This window comes from Exophiala oligosperma, assembly GCF_000835515.1.
Source record: "Exophiala oligosperma strain CBS 72588 unplaced genomic scaffold supercont1.3, whole genome shotgun sequence".
Taxonomy (NCBI): Eukaryota; Fungi; Ascomycota; class Eurotiomycetes; order Chaetothyriales; family Herpotrichiellaceae; genus Exophiala; species Exophiala oligosperma.
This window is the reverse complement of record NW_015622820.1, coordinates 2,431,096-2,448,424: the sequence shown is the minus strand read 5'-3', so window position 1 is coordinate 2,448,424 and position 17,329 is coordinate 2,431,096. Positions and strand designations below refer to the sequence as shown.

The following is a 17,329-nucleotide window of genomic DNA, read 5'->3' as shown; positions in this document are numbered from 1 at the left end:
GGGTCCAATGAGACACAGAAGCGCCGTGGCGCTTCCCAGGGAGATGGAGATGTGCGTGTGGGTTTTGACATTGCGGCATTGCATATGGCGGAGATCGGCCGGTTTCGAAACGATATAAAGAAGTGTTTGTACGAAGGAAGTATAACCCTCTACTTTAGGTCGGTAGGTACACTGTTAGTTATTACTCTACCTCATACCAAGACTATTCGACAGCGTGTATCCTCGTTACAAGACCTATCGTTCCAAATCATGCCGTCTCTAACGACTGACCAAATCAATGCGATAACGCAGTCGGTCCACGACAACTTCGAGGCCCAATTGTCGTACACGCAGCAACTCATCAGGTTCGGCGGGCAGCGCGGCGAAGAAGGTGCTGTGCAAGACTTTGTATTCGATGCCTTTGCCACCCGCGGCTACGCTCCCGTCAAGTTCGACATGGACGAGTCCGAGCTGGGGAAGCACGAGGGGGCGGGCAACTTCAGTCCGACGCACAGTCGAGCCCCGGTGGTCGTGGGCGTCCACAAGCCCAAGTCCCAGTGTGAGGGCGGGAAGAGCCTGATCCTCAACGGGCACATCGACGTCGTCCCCCTTGGGCCCGTGGACATGTGGGCAGACGACCCGTACAGTGCAAAGATTGAAGGCGACAAGCTTTATGGCCGTAGGTTTCTCAGTTCTCCTTCTCTTTCCGCGTCCTTGAACTCTTGCAATAGACCGGCCAAATTAATCCCCCCATCAACAATTAAAGTACATGTCACGTTGAGGTCTGGCGATGTTTGCGTGTCCAAGATGACAACCGATGATGATGGTGACTGACATTTCGCACAATCAGGTGGTGCCGCCGACATGCGCTCTGGCCACGCAAGCAACATCTTCGCGCTCGACGCTCTCCGAAAGATTGGCCTTCAACCTGCATCGGAAGTCATTATCCAGTCTGTCCCCGAGGAGGAATCTACAGGCAATGGCACCATGATGACACATCTGAAGGGCTACAAGGCCGACGCCGTGCTGATCCCGGAACCCGTACAGGAGCAGCTTGTGCGGGCGAATGTTGGCGTATTGTGGTTTCAAATCGAGGTCCGCGGTCGACCGGTGCACGTGAGGACCATGGGAACGGGCGTGAATGCGGTCGATGCATGCTGGGGAGTGGTTGGAGCATTGAGAGAGCTCGAAGCAGAATGGAACCAGCGACATGTGAAGACGAAGTATTTCGAGGAGGAAAAGCATCCACTGAGTAAGTCACTCCTCTCGTTGCCTATATTAGATCCGTGTGAGGTCAGCCGCCACAGAGGTAATCCTAGTTCCACTGTACTCGATGCACGAAAGAATGTCTGCACCCAGGTATGCATCGGTGGTCAGCATGCATCCTGCTTCGCTGTGCAATGTCCAACAAAGAAGGCTCGAGTTACGAGAATTTGGGTAGTTCAGGCCTTGTTTTCGAACCGACAATCACGCCTAACCGAGACCATACACTAAGTTGAATGTGGCTGACGATATTTTCAAAACAGATCTGAATATTGCAATAGTCAATGCCGGCGATTGGGCAAGCTCGGTGCCTGCTTGGTGCAAAATTGACTGCCGTATTGCCATCACTCCTGGCACAACGGCCAGATCCGCTGCCGACGAAATTGAAAAGAAGGTCGCAACGTACGCTGCAACGCACCCATACCTCGGCAACAACCCTCCCAAGGTGAACTGGAACGGTTTCTTTGCGGAAGGATATACACTGGAGCCGGGAACTGAAGCGGAAAACATTCTTCGCAAGGCTCATAAGCAGGCGACAGGCAGCGAACTCACGACTCAGACTTCGACTGCGTATCTGGATGCTAGAGTGCACAGCTTGTACGACAAGATTCCAGCGCTTGTGTATGGACCGATTGGTGCGGATGTACATGGCTTTGATGAATGGGTGAGCATCGAAAGTGTAAAGAAAACAACGGTAGCCATGGCCTTGTTCATTGCGGAATGGTGTGGAGTTGAAAAGATATAAGTTGAAATTGCAGTTTATCCCGACTGCGTGGTCGAAGTTGGATACTCGACTGGTAGGTCAATAACAATGACGATAGGCTTGTGAAACTTCTTGCCAGCCTTGTGCGGCCAATTTGTTGCCATGTATGCAGCATTCACGATGCAGGTCTCCCGCCTACCTTCACGACCCAAAATCGCTTCCTGATCGGATCTTGAGCTGGATCCCGGACCACCTTGGCCCCGATTCGAGAGACCTTTGATGCTGCCCAGATCAGCCATCGGTGAAGGCGGGCGCTGAGCTTTGTCAAACTCTGGAAAGGGTTGCGGATCAGAAGTCGGGAGGCTGAGAAGCATAGATTCGTTTTCTGTGTCCTCGTCAAGTGATATGTCGTCCGCTGGGCCGTCACCTTCAGCCCCACGAAGCCGATTTAGCTGTCGACTTCCCACCAGGCGTCCAACGCTTCCATCATTCTTGAGCATCAGTGACTTTGCTCTAGACGACAGGTCAACAGCGTATTGCTTCGTAGTCTCCGCGTGAGAGTCCTCCCAGTAACGGACATCCTGCTCTCTGAACTTCACGTTAGGAGACGACAAGTCCCACGCGACCACCTCGACTCCATATGCTTCGTGAATATGTCCACAGACGAATAAGCGTGGGCGGACTCTCCATAGTGTCTGGCGGAGGATCTCGCATCCTGCCGTTCCCCTCGTGCTACATTCATCTCGGTGGTATTTCGCTGGCGTATGCGTTACCACAATATCCGAGTCCAGAGGAATCTGATCCCACAGACAGGAAGCTTCCTCGGCTGAATAACCAAAAGCCCAGCACCCTCTTGATGGGGAATAGGGCGACCCGAAGATCTTCAACGGAGTTACAGCACCATCATCGTGAGTGAGCCATATCTGTCTTGCCTCGTGATTCAGGTATACAATCGAGTGTGACGAGAGGAGGGCGATGCATTGCTCAGGGTCTTCCCTTTTCTGGCTATGGAAGTAAGCTCCGTATTCTCGATAGAAATCTACATCAGCAGTAATGTCATGATTGCCACTAACAACAATCTTGATCTTGAAGTCTGTCTTTGCCAACCAACTGACGGTCTTCTCAAGTTCAGACCGAGATCCTTGGTTTGTGAGGTCACCAGCGTGGACGAGGATGTCTCCAGAGGGTAGTCTAGGGGTTTGGTTGTGAGTATCGGATACACAGACTATGCGAGTCCGTCTTGTAGCCATGCGAGGCGAATGATATGTTCCTTTAGTTAGTTGTCAGGGTATATGAAGTTTCATCAAGGCGCCGAAATCATAATTAATACGTTGCTCCCTTAAGGAGTATAAGGATGACTCACTCATTCCTCGTGTTAACAGCGACAGGTATTACGCACACCCGCCTCTGCATTACGCACAACGCTATACTTATCACTGGGGTGCCCCCAATTGTACTCCTTTACCTAAGGTTCCTTCTACATGAAGGTCATAAGGTAAGATGTTGTGCGTTGGGCTTCCTCTTGTTGACCTGGAGCTCTCGCAAATAACAAGCACACTTCGAGCTTCGGCTGATCTGATTATAAGGGTTATGACTTTCGAGGACCTTGCATTAGGTGAATTATACCCGAAGCCTGGTGTGCCCGCGATGCATGCAGGAACCACGACTAGGGTTTGGCTAAATCAAAAAGGTGTCATGGCGTGTCTTTGTCCTCTTCAGTGTTTTCCGCAGGGCCCAGCACTATTGAGTCTCACTCAAACAATAATGCAACAAATACAGAGTTCATCGAGTAGGTGGACAGTCGATCATTGTCGTGTCTCTCGACTTGTGACGAGGTCCACGTTTCGGTGAGTTCTGGGGCTTTGAATGAAATCGGCGTGATGCCGGACTCCGCGATACGAGTTTCGTAGTGGATGATAAGCCTAAGGAGCAGCACAACAGCCACCCGGAGAGGCCTGGGGCCCCCTGTATCTCTGGGTGTTTCTGGTGCTTTTGGTGGCCTCGGCCCAATCCCCTCATTTATCACGCCCCTGGCCCTCACCAGCCTCCATCAGCACCATGCTCTAAGCGTACATGGCGTCTACAATCTGTAACCGTAGTGTCTGTCTAAATGGCCTTAGGGCTCCAAAGTCATGCCCTCTGTCTCCAGAATGTGTCTGCTCGACAAGTCAACTATCAACTCCAAACATCCTCTCCGGTAGCCCTGCAGTTGTAGTCCTACAGTTGTGCCCTGGGGGAGCCAAATGTGACAGGTACAGTAGACTCGCGCTTCGTGATGTGTGCATGTTGACAGTGGCGTCGCATTCATGCACATGGCCCCGTAGTTCGTGAGTTAGTACGAAGAAGAAGTTGATCACGCAAAAAAAGCACTGCATAAAGAGGAGCAGACACCCTCTTGCCCACCAGCTGTAGTCCGGAGGTCTTTTTCGCCCTTCATGATCAGAGATCAAAGGGCCTTGAAGAGGAGCCCAGGTGTTGCGAACAAGGCCGTCCTGAGGAATTTCACCATAGCACAAGCGAGAGAGACTAGCCAGGGGAGACGATCCATGTATCAAATCAGCACATGGAAAACACGTCGAGAACAACACTTGCTTCACCTCCGCTCTCCTATCGTGCCTTCACTTCTCCCACATGTACCAACAAACACACTCTTCCCTATTACACCTTGGATCACGCTTCGGCCCATCATGATCTTTGTCTGCGCGTGTCCAATGCGTCTTCACTGCGCCGACCGGATCCACACTTTTACAACGTCTGCATCGTCGATACCGCTGTCAACCATGACTTGACATGCATGCGCCCACCACTCCGGAAAAAGCCCAAACTTACCGCGACTACCACGAGCAACGCCAACTTTGGTGACAGCCCGCAGATTTCTTACGTGTCGAAATCTGGAATGCTGAAGCCAGTTGGTCTCCAGAAAACCGCGAGTGTCCCTGCCTTCAACCTCCGTCCCCTCGACTTCAACGATCCAAACGACTGCCGACCATCAACATCAAGTGCCGCTCAGCCTGCAATCACCCTGCACCGAGCCCACTCCAATTCTAACCAACGATCATTGCTCCAAAGGAGGCCGCCAGCGTCGCACAGCAGCTACCCTGTTGAAACCATCTGCGGTCCTCCTCCTTCTTACAGCACTCAGCAGACCCGGTCGCAGGATAAAGTCCGCGCACTCGATCGCCAGCTCAGCCCTCAAAACACGAGTAATACGACGCGTGACACGCCCTCTCACGACATCAATGAACAGCCTCAAGAACCTGCGCAAACCCCCACACAGCCATCGCTGGTAACGCGGCTTCCTACCGCGTCCTCCAGCGCAGAATCCGTTTCGGACGAGACCAATACACAAGAGGTGTCAAGCCCTGACACTCCCAACACGCCAGACGACTACAGGCCGGACGTGGTTACCACGAAACCAGCGGCAATGGCTGAATCTTTCGTCTCCGCAGGACAGGATACGTCGGAGCAGCAATTGAAACCTAGTCCCATTGACGAAGACAGCAAAGGCTCGAGCAGCGACGAGCGGAAGAGCGAAGATCTTTTCTTGAACATTGCAAAGACAGATGCATCTCGAAGTTCTCAAGCCCCTTCCAACATCGATAAAAGACGGTCTCGCATTTCACTACCATTCTTTTCCAACGCCCGGCCGGCCACAGGCTACAAATCTTCCCCCATCCAAGATCGCTTCGACACGGCAAGCTTGTCTGGGCGGTCCGAGGCTCTGAAATATTACAGCAAGCGAGCGTCCCTAGGACAGCATGTACCAGGTGCGCTGTCACGAGGCTACACCGAAGACACGCTCCGTCCTGATTCTTTGGCTTCCCAGCAAGAATCTCGAGGTATCCACGACGGCGACTTGCCTCGACGCACACTGTCTAGGCGTTACTCAAATGCAAATACAAGCATCACTGGCGAGCCACTTGGCCGTCATCTACAGCGACCAAGTACTGCTCGTAATAGCCGCCTGGTCTCTGATTCGGGGTTTTTGGACCGTCCAAAAATGCCAGAACACAACGCCACAGAGTCGACCATCTCTACTACAGCCCCTTCTACTGTATGGGATGAGCTAGATGATTTGAAGTCAAGAATTCGAAAGCTTGAACTCACTGGAAAGTTGCCTCCTTCGTCAGCTGCTGCGATGACCTCCTCCGAGAGACCGAAAACCGCAACTACGGCGGCAACAACACTTTCCTCGTCGCCCAAGCCAAAACCCGCAGCTGCTCCATTACAATCAGCAATTGAAGGCATACCATCCACTATTCATCCCACTCTTCATGAAGCTCTTGGCAACGCCAAAGCTATAGTGAGCAATGAACTTTATCAGAAATTGCAAGCTACTGCACAGGATGCACTACTACTTTCCATGATGATGACTCCGGAGGGGTATACCGGAACTGGTAGTACTATCGGCGGCTCTTCGGCGTCCGAACGTCAAGTACGACGGCGGACCGAGAGCATGTGCAGAAGCCTGACGGAACTGGTCATTGCAATGTTGGCAGACAACAAACAAGCACCAGCCCCTGGTACCCGACCGGCCAGTCGAGACGCATACGCCCCATCCTCTATCGGCCTTCGCAGTCGTCGATACAGCAATGAACCGAATGACCGCCCTCCGGTGTCGGCAAGAGTGCAGTCGCGGTTAGAAAGTCGGCGAACCAGCATCCCCTTTGGTACTACGCTGAATCCACAAGGAACGACACCCGAGCACATTTACCAGACACCTCCAACAGCGCTACCGCAAGTTCAGGCTACTTCGTCGTCCAGGCTTGGACGTACATCAAACTCCTTGCGAAGCAGGAGGACTCCTGGACAAACAGACGGAAACACTGATGACGAAGAGGCAAGCCCTTCTGTCCGGCCTGTGAGCCGAGCTATGACAGAAGTGAGCACGTATCGTAATCTCCCCCGGGACCGTGCCGCATATTCTCGGGAGTACACTGCCCAACACCCAATGCCTCAACACGCGAGACCTACGTCGCGTGATACAAGCAACCCCATGAGGAGCGCGATGCCGTCGAATATGAGCTCCAGCTTGATTTCGAGGCGAAAGAATGCCGGTCCAGCAAGCTTGATGGGCACTCCAGATGGAAATCCTACCACACCAAAGGATCAATGGGGCCGGATCACCATTGTGCCCGCGGCCATGTCTAGTCCCATCGAGGTAACACCAGAGAGTCAAGTGACACTTCGACCATCCAACTCTAGAAGGAGCCTTGGATTCGCCAGCAGAATAAGTAGCGTCAGCAGTCGCTTAAGAGCAGCAAAAGCTGATCGTAACGCCAGTGTAAAGGAGAACCCAGACTCACGGGCGATGCGAAATATTTTACCAACAGGACAGGAATTGGATAATATGGCGTTAGAAAGACACAATTCAGGTCAAAGCGTTGGATCGTGATCACGACACTTTTGTCAAGATTGTAACATATTATGTACGATGAAAATTTCAGCGCTGAGAAGGCAGTCCTCGAGTACCGGGTCTATGCTTGTCCTCACACCAGAGATGTGAGGACCATTGACTCGGTCTGGAATTATTAGACTTAATTGAGCAAGCCGCGTCCATGGCGCAGCATTTGTTGAGCCATGTGTACGGTGTTAACTTGTCCTCCTTTTTCCTCCTGTTTCTCCCATTCCTTGTTGATTGGCAGGACATGGCATTTGGCAGATGTCGGTTCTGATTCGATGTCTAGAGGTCCAATCAATACGTCTGACGAGGCTGCACGCCCATCCACGTGCAGGTGAAATTTTCAACACTGATGAGTGTTTGCTCCACCAGGCGTTGTATGGACTGTGGTATGATGCCCGATGCCCGATGCCCGCTGCAGCCGGAGGACTCCAATGACTAACACGCAACAGCACACCGTTGCCGCGTCTCGCAACTCGTATGGGCAGACACAGAGATGGAACTTGCTCGCCCAGCATGTTTCGCCCACAGTGGGAACGTGCCTGGACACGCCATCGTCGACGAAGTTTGGACAATAATGAGCACCTTAACCCGTTTGAGGACCTTAATTGGCCAGGCAGATGTCGCCATAACCAATGGTGATTGCATGTGTGTCCTCTGGGATTCTGTTGCTGCCACGACACGAGTATAAGGAACGAGGCATTTCCACCGTCGAGAATGGTCTCCAGCCGCCCACTTCCCTCCAAGCACTCGTACAGGGAACAACAACTGCTGCGACTACTACACACGTAAGACTGGAAGGACCAGGTCTTTTCGTGGTTGGTCTACCTCCAAATTCGAAACATCAGTGACATCAAAGCCGGGCCACTCTGTCTCGGCTTCCCGAACACCTCTGCGTGCACAATCCATCACGGGCAGGCATTCGACGTGCATGAAAGTTTTCGACGGATTATATTACCTCTGGTCACGCCATATCTGAGTGACTCATGGTCCTTTAACAATAGTCACTCTTCAGAATTTCATCCAGCCGCTTCTATATCAAAGATCATCTGCAAAGTCCGACCAAAGCCGCCTTCCGCTCGATCACCATGGCCCCCTACACGTACAATAGTCACCCCTTGGAGTCGCCTCCCCACAGTCCTCGGTCTGTGGATTCGGATTCCGGTCGATCAGCTGGGGAAAGGAAATCATCCTGCACATCGACCCAGTCAATATCTCCTGTCTCACCTGGCCTGATACCCAAGGTCCAACTGGTGCCTTACACGAGAACCGCGAGTTTCGATGTCGCCCTCTCCGATGCCGAACGAGAAGTCTTGAAAAACACCAACTTTGACTCCATGGACTTGTCCTCACAAGACTTCGAGTTTGAAGACATCTTCACCTACGACAAGCCCCAGAAGAAGTTGACCAAGGTCGTCGAAGTATCAAGGCCAACCAGAGAGCACCGGGATTGGTCGAACTTCTCCTTTTCCCATTACTCGGCGGCGATAAATGCTCGACAAAAAGTCAACAGACAGAAGTCAGGCATCGGAGAGCTGTATATGAAGAACAAGAGAGACGCTCAGAAGTGCTGAAGATGTCGATACAAAACATCGGGCTTGACTTGGCAGCCTAGGAGTTCATTTCCCAAATTCTTTCCTTCTTCTCGACGCACGGAGATCGTCGGAGTGAATCCGGTAGGACACTCTCACTCCTCTCCGAATTGTCGATTTACCATTGATAATACGACATTTTAACGACAGTTTGGGGCCAAGGCGCACAGGGTACAAAAAAAGTATGAAGAGACACGAAGTCACCGACGTGGGTTTTTGGTGTTTAAGGGAAAAGGCCGACCGAGCCGTAGGGATAACTGTCTGGGGACACTTTGGAACACTTTTGTGAGAAGACGATATTGCATACCTACCTAACCTATACCCCATAGTTATCCATTTGTTTAAAAAAGATGCGACCATCTCCTCGCATAGAACTAGCCTAAGCTAGATAGGGAGTGCGGCACCTGCTGTAACATACTCGCACGAGTACGGAGCATCAGAAGCCACTCGGTCCATCGGCGAGTTTTGCAGATGAAAATAGATCATTACTCCCTCCCTAAGAAGTTCCGAATACGAAAGGTGGATTACCCTTATGGCAGTAAGTTGGTTGACTCGGTATACGGAGTATGGTGAGTGTTCAGTCATCGTGGACCTAGGGTCGATAAATTTCAACACTGATCATTGATCATCGATCATCGATCATGCCTGGGCCACGGCCACATTTCCAAGGGGTGCGGGCGTCTTACGGAGTAACAAGGATTCAAAGTGCAGAAAGTGATGAAGAAAAGTCGTCGCTTTGGGGGCCAGATGTTATTTCTGGGGGAATTAAATACTTCTACTACTCCCGTACAGTCAATAGTGCCGTCCTTTTCCGACAGCTGGTGACTTGGCTGTGAAAGGTGGCGCACAGATGACTTTCTTGTTTGGCTTGTAGCAATCTGAAACGCAGTGCAATTTCCATTCCATTCGCCGGTGAAGAGAAGCCGAGGGACGATTGAGACTCAGAGATGGAGTAAGAGTCGAAATAGTGTTATAGGGAGTAGGTAGATGGGTGTTTTAGACACATCCTCTCCAGATGCTCGTGTTGTAGAGTACCATGGAGCGACCATCTCACCAGGACTGTCTGAGGGTGCCTTGACACAGCCGGGAGACAGCGGGTTCCATCTGTGCATTTGTTGGTCGGTGGGACGCATGGATGCATGGATGCGCGCGGCAAATTTGCAGCCTAATGAGGCCAACATCGGGGATCTTTTTATAGCAGCAATTGGCACCGTTTCAGCATGGAGGGGCTTTGGCCAGCCTTCCAATCGCAGCCTCAGCATGCAAGCCCCTTCAGATGCTATTGAGCACAGGGAGCATTCGATTGACCGTCAAAGCGCTGGGACCGACAGAACAGACAGACATTCACAGACACAGAGGTGAGAGATTGCTGAAGGGACTGACGAATTCACTTCTCTTGTCAGATCTCTCCAGCAACAAGGGCATCTTTGTATCAACTCTCTCGCCTCTGCTTCACCCTGCAACTCCCCCATTGCGCCATATCCCGCGCCTGTGTCTCCATTCTATTTGCTACTCTCGCCCTCTAACTCCACGTTCCTGCCAGAACGTGCCCACACCGTCGTCCTCTCTCGCTTGTCGCAGAACCCTTAGCACTCAGTCGCCAGCCTCAAGTCGCCCTCAACCGTCCTCCGACTCGTCCACCCCCGGCCTTGCCTAGGACCGTCGCGCCCTCAAATCGTGCGCATACACACACTCACTTAGATCCCAACGAGAAGGGCACCCTCGCTCACGCCTCCCGAGCCCGTATTACATCCCCAATTCTCCGGCAGTGGGGATTGGCCTCGAGTGAGAGCCTCAGGCGAATTGCTGCGCCGCACTTTGGATACGCGCTGAATCTGAAACTGCAAGAGGAGCCCTGGGTCGTCAGACTTCTCCCTCATCTTGCTGCATGCTCTGTGGCATCTTTGCCGTGCTTTGTTTTGATCTTGGTACGTTGACTCAACCTCACTTCACTCTCGTCCCATTGTTCCTCTGCGACTGCGAATTGCAAAAAGTGATTGTCCATGTGCATCGTACAATGTACCTTAGACCATCAGCAGTCGCAGTCGCAAGTCAAAATGTTACAAGATCCTCCGGGCAGTGCTAACTATCATCATCGCAAAAGATCTTTCGACCTGGCCAACGGTTGCCCTCCACCACGACCCTCTACCCGACATGGTTCGATTTCTTCAGTCTCGCCCATAGACTATCTAACCCCCGACCCCTCCACAACATCCGCGAAGAAACGACGACCGCCGTTGCCACGATCTTCGAATATGCCCATCGGAGTTGGCTCGATCATGTCCACGCCTTTCCCATCGTTCATGACAGTGGTTGGGGAAACAGGCACAAGCATATCAAAGGATATGGACGAGTTGCCTTTACCAGATTCAATACAAAGCGAGACCCAAATACTCATCACCGACGCGAAACCTCATTCTACGTCTCTTCAGCCCACACGTTCACACCGCGATAGTGTTACCTCCATGACAACGACGTCCACAGAATCCTCACCCACCACCACGAATTCCACCTTTGACTCTCCCTTGCTGACGGATTCGTCACCTTCTTCGTCGCCAGAGTCAGCAACTTCCATGCCTCCCGTATCACCATTCGGAAATATAATGGCAAGACCTCTACCAGAACAGCACTACGACCACCCTCAGGCGCAGAAACAACCTGCCAATATAATGTCGACTGCCCCGTCAATACCGCCGTCCACGCTCATAGACAGCTCGAAGAACGTCAAGAATTTGTCGCTGAATATGAACGCAGTATCTCTGCCTCGACCTGCAACAGCACCTGGCATGGAAACTTCCCACGCCTTTTCCGCGCCTACCTCGCCGTTGAAAGATACACCTAGAACGGGGCGTAAAAAGCCTACGAACCTGACCATCAGAACCCCTGGTTTTCAGCAACTTGCATTCTCACGGGCACTGGATGTCCCACCAACGCCAAGTTCAAGGCCATCTCTACATCACATGCAATCAACACCTTCACTAGCTACGCTTGCCTCCCCGAACAAGACCTCCTCCCAAGGACTTTCTCTGCACTTGCCAACAGGTGGTTCTGTCTATTCTGTTTCTGGCTCTGATTCAAGCAATTCTGCTCTTTCTGGGACGAACGCCCTCCCTGACTTGAAGGAGGAAGATGAGTTTCACCCTCAGAGATCACAGGAAACTCAAGAAAAGGGATATCCAAATGGACCAGTGCGCATCTATGATAGTGGTGTGTATCTGTACCTCGAGCCCACGGCGGAAGAGGCAAGCAATTTCGATACAGTCATCAACGTGGCGAAGGAGATCAAAAATCCATTCGAAGTGGAGGCTCCAGCCCGTACGATGTCTGAACCTCAGACAGCTATCTCAGAAATGTCATTCAAATCAGCCTGGGAGTGGCCACAGACAAGTGGGTCGCAAACGCCCACCACACCGAGACCGATTTCATTCTTGCAGAAGAAGCAACCTGAATATTTGCATGTGCCCTGGGATCATAATTCTGAGATATTGGAGGACCTGTACACTTTGTGCCGAATCATCGACGAGCGTGTGCAGGCTGGCAAAAAGGTCCTGGTTCATTGTCAATTGGGTGTATCTCGGTCGGCTTCGCTGGTGATTGCTTATGGTCTCTACAAAGGATACCAGCCGGATTTCCATTCGATGTATATGTCCGTGAAAGAACGAAGTCAATGGGTTGGGCCGAACATGAGCTTGATCTATCAACTGGCAGACTTTCGATCGAAAGTGGCCAAAGGGATTTATGGCGACCACACCTTCAACCCCCAGCCAAATTGGTGGAAACTCCACGAGTCATCCTCACCGGTTATGGATACACCTGTTGCAAAGAGACCAGCACAGGAGCTACCTGCGCGTCCGTGGGAGAAGCCAACCGCAGGCCCAGCCACGACCAAGCCGGCGGACGATGCTCCAGCTCCGACCAGATCTTCTTTACGATTGAACAAAGCACTTCCACCGGTCCCTCTCTTTCCCAAGAATGACCCAATGGATAACATCGAAACACCCATAAAGTTGAGTCAGATACTGGGCAAGATAGCCACACCTCCGAAACCGGAAGCTCCGACCCTGGCAGCCACCAATCCAGAATTACGCAGTCTTTCTCCAAGCGAGTCGCCGAGGCCTCTACCATTCAGAGAACGATTCGATGACACAACGTCGGGTCCGTCCTCGCCAGAACCTAGCAAGACTCCCAGACTAGGTTTGATCACAGGCTCGCCGATGATGGACCTTGCTGCGCAAGATGTCCCAGAAACCCCATCTCTCTTTTCACCGCGAGCAACAGAATTTATGGCTTCACCATTTGGGATTACGACAGCAGGAGACCTGGCTGTGTCTAACAAGACACCCAAGCCGGCGAGGACGATGGGTCTGCTACTCCCGCACCACGTTTTCGGATCTTCCACCGAATCAGCAGGCGACCAGATTCCCACAGCGTTCGATCCGAGAAGTCCGCACCAACAAGGCGAAGCCCCCGAAATATTGAGAAACATTGATGATTTTTTATAAACAAGCTTTTCATGCACAATATCATGTGCACATGACATTGGAATAATGTCTACCATAGATGGAGAATGCGGGACATGTTTTTGAAAATAGCATGGCGTTCATGGTGCATAGGGAGCAAAAATTACGATGGGATTGGTACCATGCATTGAAGAATCCTGACAAGTCTCTGATGGGACTTCAGGTTTGTATTTGTACAAATAGTGACGATTGGATGTGCTAAGCTCGGCATCGACACCGACCGTGTTCATAATGCATTGGGTCTAAAATGAAGATGGGGATTGAGATCTGCTAGGATCATAATGCGAGAACGAACAGGCGGATGGTTCATCTGCACGTAGTCACAGTCTATGGACTTGAACAATGAAATCATTGAGACACGCTGGAAGTAGCGAAAACAACAAGAGTCAAGAGTTACAAAACAGCAAACGAGGCTGTGTATCAGGGTGTTGTAGACTGTTTGCATGTGACTGATGAGGTGACAAGGCTGAATGAGGCTGCGCTAAGGAATTGTGCAGCCGACACCTATTCATCTGACGTAGATTACGATTCCGATACGCCGTTTGTCCGCACGATCACCAACAAACGTTGTCTAAGATCTCCTCGTACTATGTGCCCTTTGCTTTGATACACAAGTCAGACCCTTGTTCTCGAGGATTCGCACCACTATTTAAGTGCCAGGCGCTCGCATACATGAATCATGTCTTAATCTGAGCCGCAGCCTCCGAAGGTCAAGGTGCTGTCTATTTGGAACCTCAGCACCATGGCGATGGAACGCACTCGGATTGCAAAGGTTCGTCTAAGCGCCGTTGTATCGCCTTAGCAGCAAACAATATCTCGAGGCCAAAGACAACTAACAGCATTGTCGTAGGTTGACAATGTGACCCTTTCAAGACGCGGCGAGCAAGTCGTTGGAACTGTACACCTCACGCCTCACCACCTCATCTTCGTCCACACCCCGGCGGCTCCTGCTCCTCCCACCACGGAAGACACAAGTCCCCGACCTGTGAGACCAAGAGAGCTGTGGATAACCTATCCTATCATCCAACAGTGCACCTTTCGGCCCGCGCCACTGGCTTCCAGGCAACCCAGCTCTATCCGCCTGCGATGCCGCGATTTCACCTTTGTATGCTTTCTTTTCCAGGACGAAGCCAAAGAAAAGGCGCGGGATGTATACGACAGCATAAGAGCTTGGACATGCAAACTCAGTGGCATTGAAAAGCTCTACGCCTTCAGCTATGCTCCTACTGGGGCGGAGCGAGACGTGCGGCCGAGTGGATGGGCATTATACGACCCCATGCGCGAATGGAGGCGGATGGGCCTGGAAAATCCTAGCAAAGAACGCAAATGGAGGATTTCGAGGATCAACACCGACTACTCGTTCAGCCCAACATACCCTGCCCTTCTGCCCGTGCCAGCGTCGATATCGGACGTGACATTGAACTATGCGAAGAGTTATCGATCACGCGCAAGAATCCCGGTCCTCACGTACCTACATCCGGTGAATGACTGCTCTATTACGAGGTGTTCGCAGCCACTAGTTGGTGTGAGAGGGAATAGAAGTATTCAGGATGAGAAATTGCTCGCTGCTATATTCAATACGACGAGAGCAGAACGGCCCCTGAGCGAGTATAACTCACCGCCACCCGAACGCGAGGACTCAGCCGGGTCAAACATGTCGAATGCGAGCCTTTCGAACTCCAATACAAACGTCGACGATCTTCAGCAGCCTGATGCTGAAGCGTTAGAAGACGCGGTGATATCAAAGTTGCGCGGGGACGACGACATGGCTTCAGATGCCGATGACAAGAGGCCTCTGGTGTATGGGGCGCAGCAAAGGAACATGATAGTCGATGCCCGACCGAGTATCAATGCGATGGTAAACCATGCTACAGGCATGGGATCAGAAGATATGAACAACTACAAATTTGCCACGAAAGTGTACCTGGGCATCGACAACATCCACGTCATGCGGGACAGCCTGAACAAAGTTGTGGATGCTCTGAAGGATTCGGACCTGACTCCCCTGGGTCCAAACCGTGAACTCCTGCAAAAGAGCGATTGGTTGAAACATATTTCCAACGTTCTGGATGGAGTTGGTCTCATCGCTCGCCAGGTCGGATTGCAGCATAGTCATGTGCTCATCCATTGCAGCGATGGGTGGGATCGTACAAGCCAGCTCTCGTCTTTGAGCCAATTGTGTCTAGATCCGTACTATCGCACCATGGAAGGTTTCATCGTGCTGGTCGAGAAAGACTGGTTGAGTTTCGGACACATGTTCAAGCATCGGTCGGGCTTTCTCAGTTCGGACAAGTGGTTTCACATTGAGAACGAGAGGATCAGCCGTGGAAACGAGGACGTTGATGGCAAGGAGCAGTCAGGCGCGATGTCGGGTGCACAAAAGGCCTTTGAAAATGCCTTCCTCAGCGCGAGGGGCTTTTTCTCGACTTCGAGGAACAATGACTCGCGCGAAAGTCTCAACATTGATTCCGACATTGACGCGGCTGGTAACGACAGCGAGAGTCAGGCCAATCGACGGATTGTATCTCGTAGTGGTGGCAAGGACAAGGAGAAGCCCACTACCAAGGTGAAAGAGACGAGTCCGATATTCCACCAGTTCCTCGACGCCACATATCAGTTGTTACATCAGTACCCGACACGCTTCGAATTCACAGAACGATTCTTACGGAGATTACTATATCATCTATATTCATGCCAGTATGGGACTTTTCTCGGCGACAGTGAGAAGGAGAGAAATGACGCACGACTCGCCGAGCGTACGAGAAGTGTTTGGGATTACTTTCTGGCAAGGAAAAAGGAGTTTATCAATCCCAAGTACGACCCTGTGGTGGATGATAATGTACGCGGAAAGGAGAGGTTGATGTTCCCCAGGCCAGGAGAAGCGAGGTGGTGGAATGAACTTTTTGGGCGTACGGATGAAGAGATGAACAGTAAAGCCACGGCCAAGGTTGGCGACGGTGAGACCGGCGAGATGTGGACCTCGGTCGGTGGTTCCCAAAGTCAGAGTCAATCGGGTTCAGCGTCGGTGCCGATAAGCCGGACTAGGACCCCAGTCTTGGTCGGTGTCGAGACCGCTGAAGCCACCGCGGAGTTGACGACACAGAAGGGTCAGGAACCGATCAGTCGAACGAGAACTCCTGTTTCTGGAAGGGCTTCCCCATCGCCGCATGCGAATCAAGGTACACAAATACAAATAATCAGGACGAGGGCTCCTGTGTCGACGACGGCCACGACGACGGGGCCGGTGCGAGATGAAGAAGGTATTGATGATTTGCAGAAAGAGGGACGTGGTCTCGAGGCTGGAAAGGACACGGGTGCTGCGATTGCCGATGCTGGCAATGGTGTTCGCGCTGAGACACTGGCTGAAGATGGCGAGGACGCCAAGCCGGAAGGAGTGCACGATGTTGTTGTTGGTGTCGAAGAGTCCGACCATGACCCCCGTGATCGTGGTGGTAATGACAACAACGACGGTTTTGATGGTCCCATGCAGAACCTGGCCGAAGACCTGGACCCCTTGGGCATCGGTGACGTCAAGGACATGGCTCAACAATCCAAACGTGCACACGCTGCCATGGAGAGGAGAAGAGAACAATTGGAATTGTTGATGAAGTGATGGGAAGGGAAAAATGGTGTCGTCTGGGGTCATGTGAAGATTTGAGCGAGGGACAAAAAAGGGTGTCGGTTGTTTATTAGCAAGGACATGACCAGAAGTCAGTTGTTTCAAGTAATACAGAGTATACGATGGGTGGTGTATATATATATATATATATACTCTGTGGCATACTCTGTGGCATACTCTGTGGCATACTCTGTGGCATACTCTGTGGCATACTCTGTGGCATACTCTGTGGCATACTCTGTGGCATACTCT

The 17,329-nt window shown here is 51.8% G+C and overlaps 6 protein-coding genes across 6 annotated transcripts; 5 read left to right on the top strand and 1 right to left on the bottom strand.

Moving 5' to 3' along the window:
- Positions 1 to 147: 147 nt before the first annotated feature.
- On the bottom strand, positions 148 to 3,544 carry PV06_03653 (uncharacterized protein). The gene is made up of 2 exons (XM_016404462.1): positions 3,309 to 3,544; positions 148 to 3,215 (listed from the first exon to the last, which is right to left on the bottom strand). The coding sequence occupies exons 1-2, from the start codon at positions 3,310 to 3,312 to the stop codon at positions 2,002 to 2,004; spliced, it is 1,218 nt and encodes a 405-aa protein (XP_016265467.1). The 5' UTR covers positions 3,313 to 3,544; the 3' UTR covers positions 148 to 2,001.
- PV06_03654 (uncharacterized protein) lies at positions 250 to 1,987 on the top strand (the record flags this gene model as incomplete). Its single annotated transcript, XM_016404463.1, has 3 exons — positions 250 to 658; positions 830 to 1,231; positions 1,506 to 1,987. The coding sequence occupies 3 exons, from the start codon at positions 250 to 252 to the stop codon at positions 1,985 to 1,987; spliced, it is 1,293 nt and encodes a 430-aa protein (XP_016265468.1).
- A 964-nt stretch (positions 3,545 to 4,508) lies between the features above and the next one.
- Positions 4,509 to 7,340, top strand: PV06_03652 (uncharacterized protein; the record flags this gene model as incomplete). Its single annotated transcript, XM_016404461.1, has 1 exon — positions 4,509 to 7,340. The coding sequence occupies one exon, from the start codon at positions 4,509 to 4,511 to the stop codon at positions 7,338 to 7,340; it is 2,832 nt and encodes a 943-aa protein (XP_016265466.1).
- A 1,094-nt stretch (positions 7,341 to 8,434) lies between these two features.
- Positions 8,435 to 8,920, top strand: PV06_03651 (uncharacterized protein; the record flags this gene model as incomplete). The annotated part of the gene is made up of 1 exon (XM_016404460.1): positions 8,435 to 8,920. One exon carries the CDS (start codon positions 8,435 to 8,437, stop codon positions 8,918 to 8,920), a length of 486 nt encoding a protein of 161 aa, XP_016265465.1.
- Positions 8,921 to 10,995: 2,075 nt separating this feature from the next.
- Positions 10,996 to 13,440, top strand: PV06_03650 (uncharacterized protein; the record flags this gene model as incomplete). Its single annotated transcript, XM_016404459.1, has 1 exon — positions 10,996 to 13,440. One exon carries the CDS (start codon positions 10,996 to 10,998, stop codon positions 13,438 to 13,440), a length of 2,445 nt encoding a protein of 814 aa, XP_016265464.1.
- Positions 13,441 to 13,995: 555 nt separating this feature from the next.
- Positions 13,996 to 17,250, top strand: PV06_03649 (uncharacterized protein). The gene is made up of 2 exons (XM_016404458.1): positions 13,996 to 14,230; positions 14,309 to 17,250. Exons 1-2 carry the CDS (start codon positions 14,201 to 14,203, stop codon positions 17,069 to 17,071), a joined length of 2,793 nt encoding a protein of 930 aa, XP_016265463.1. The 5' UTR covers positions 13,996 to 14,200; the 3' UTR covers positions 17,072 to 17,250.
- Positions 17,251 to 17,329: the final 79 nt, after the last annotated feature.

Bases quoted from the DNA above. Each gene is read 5' to 3' on its own strand.
- PV06_03649 (XM_016404458.1), top strand. From the start codon at position 14,201: ATGGCGATGGAACGCACTCGGATTGCAAAG. The intron at 14,231-14,308 runs GTTCGTCTAAGC...GCATTGTCGTAG, and splicing joins AACGCACTCGGATTGCAAAG to GTTGACAATGTGACCCTTTC.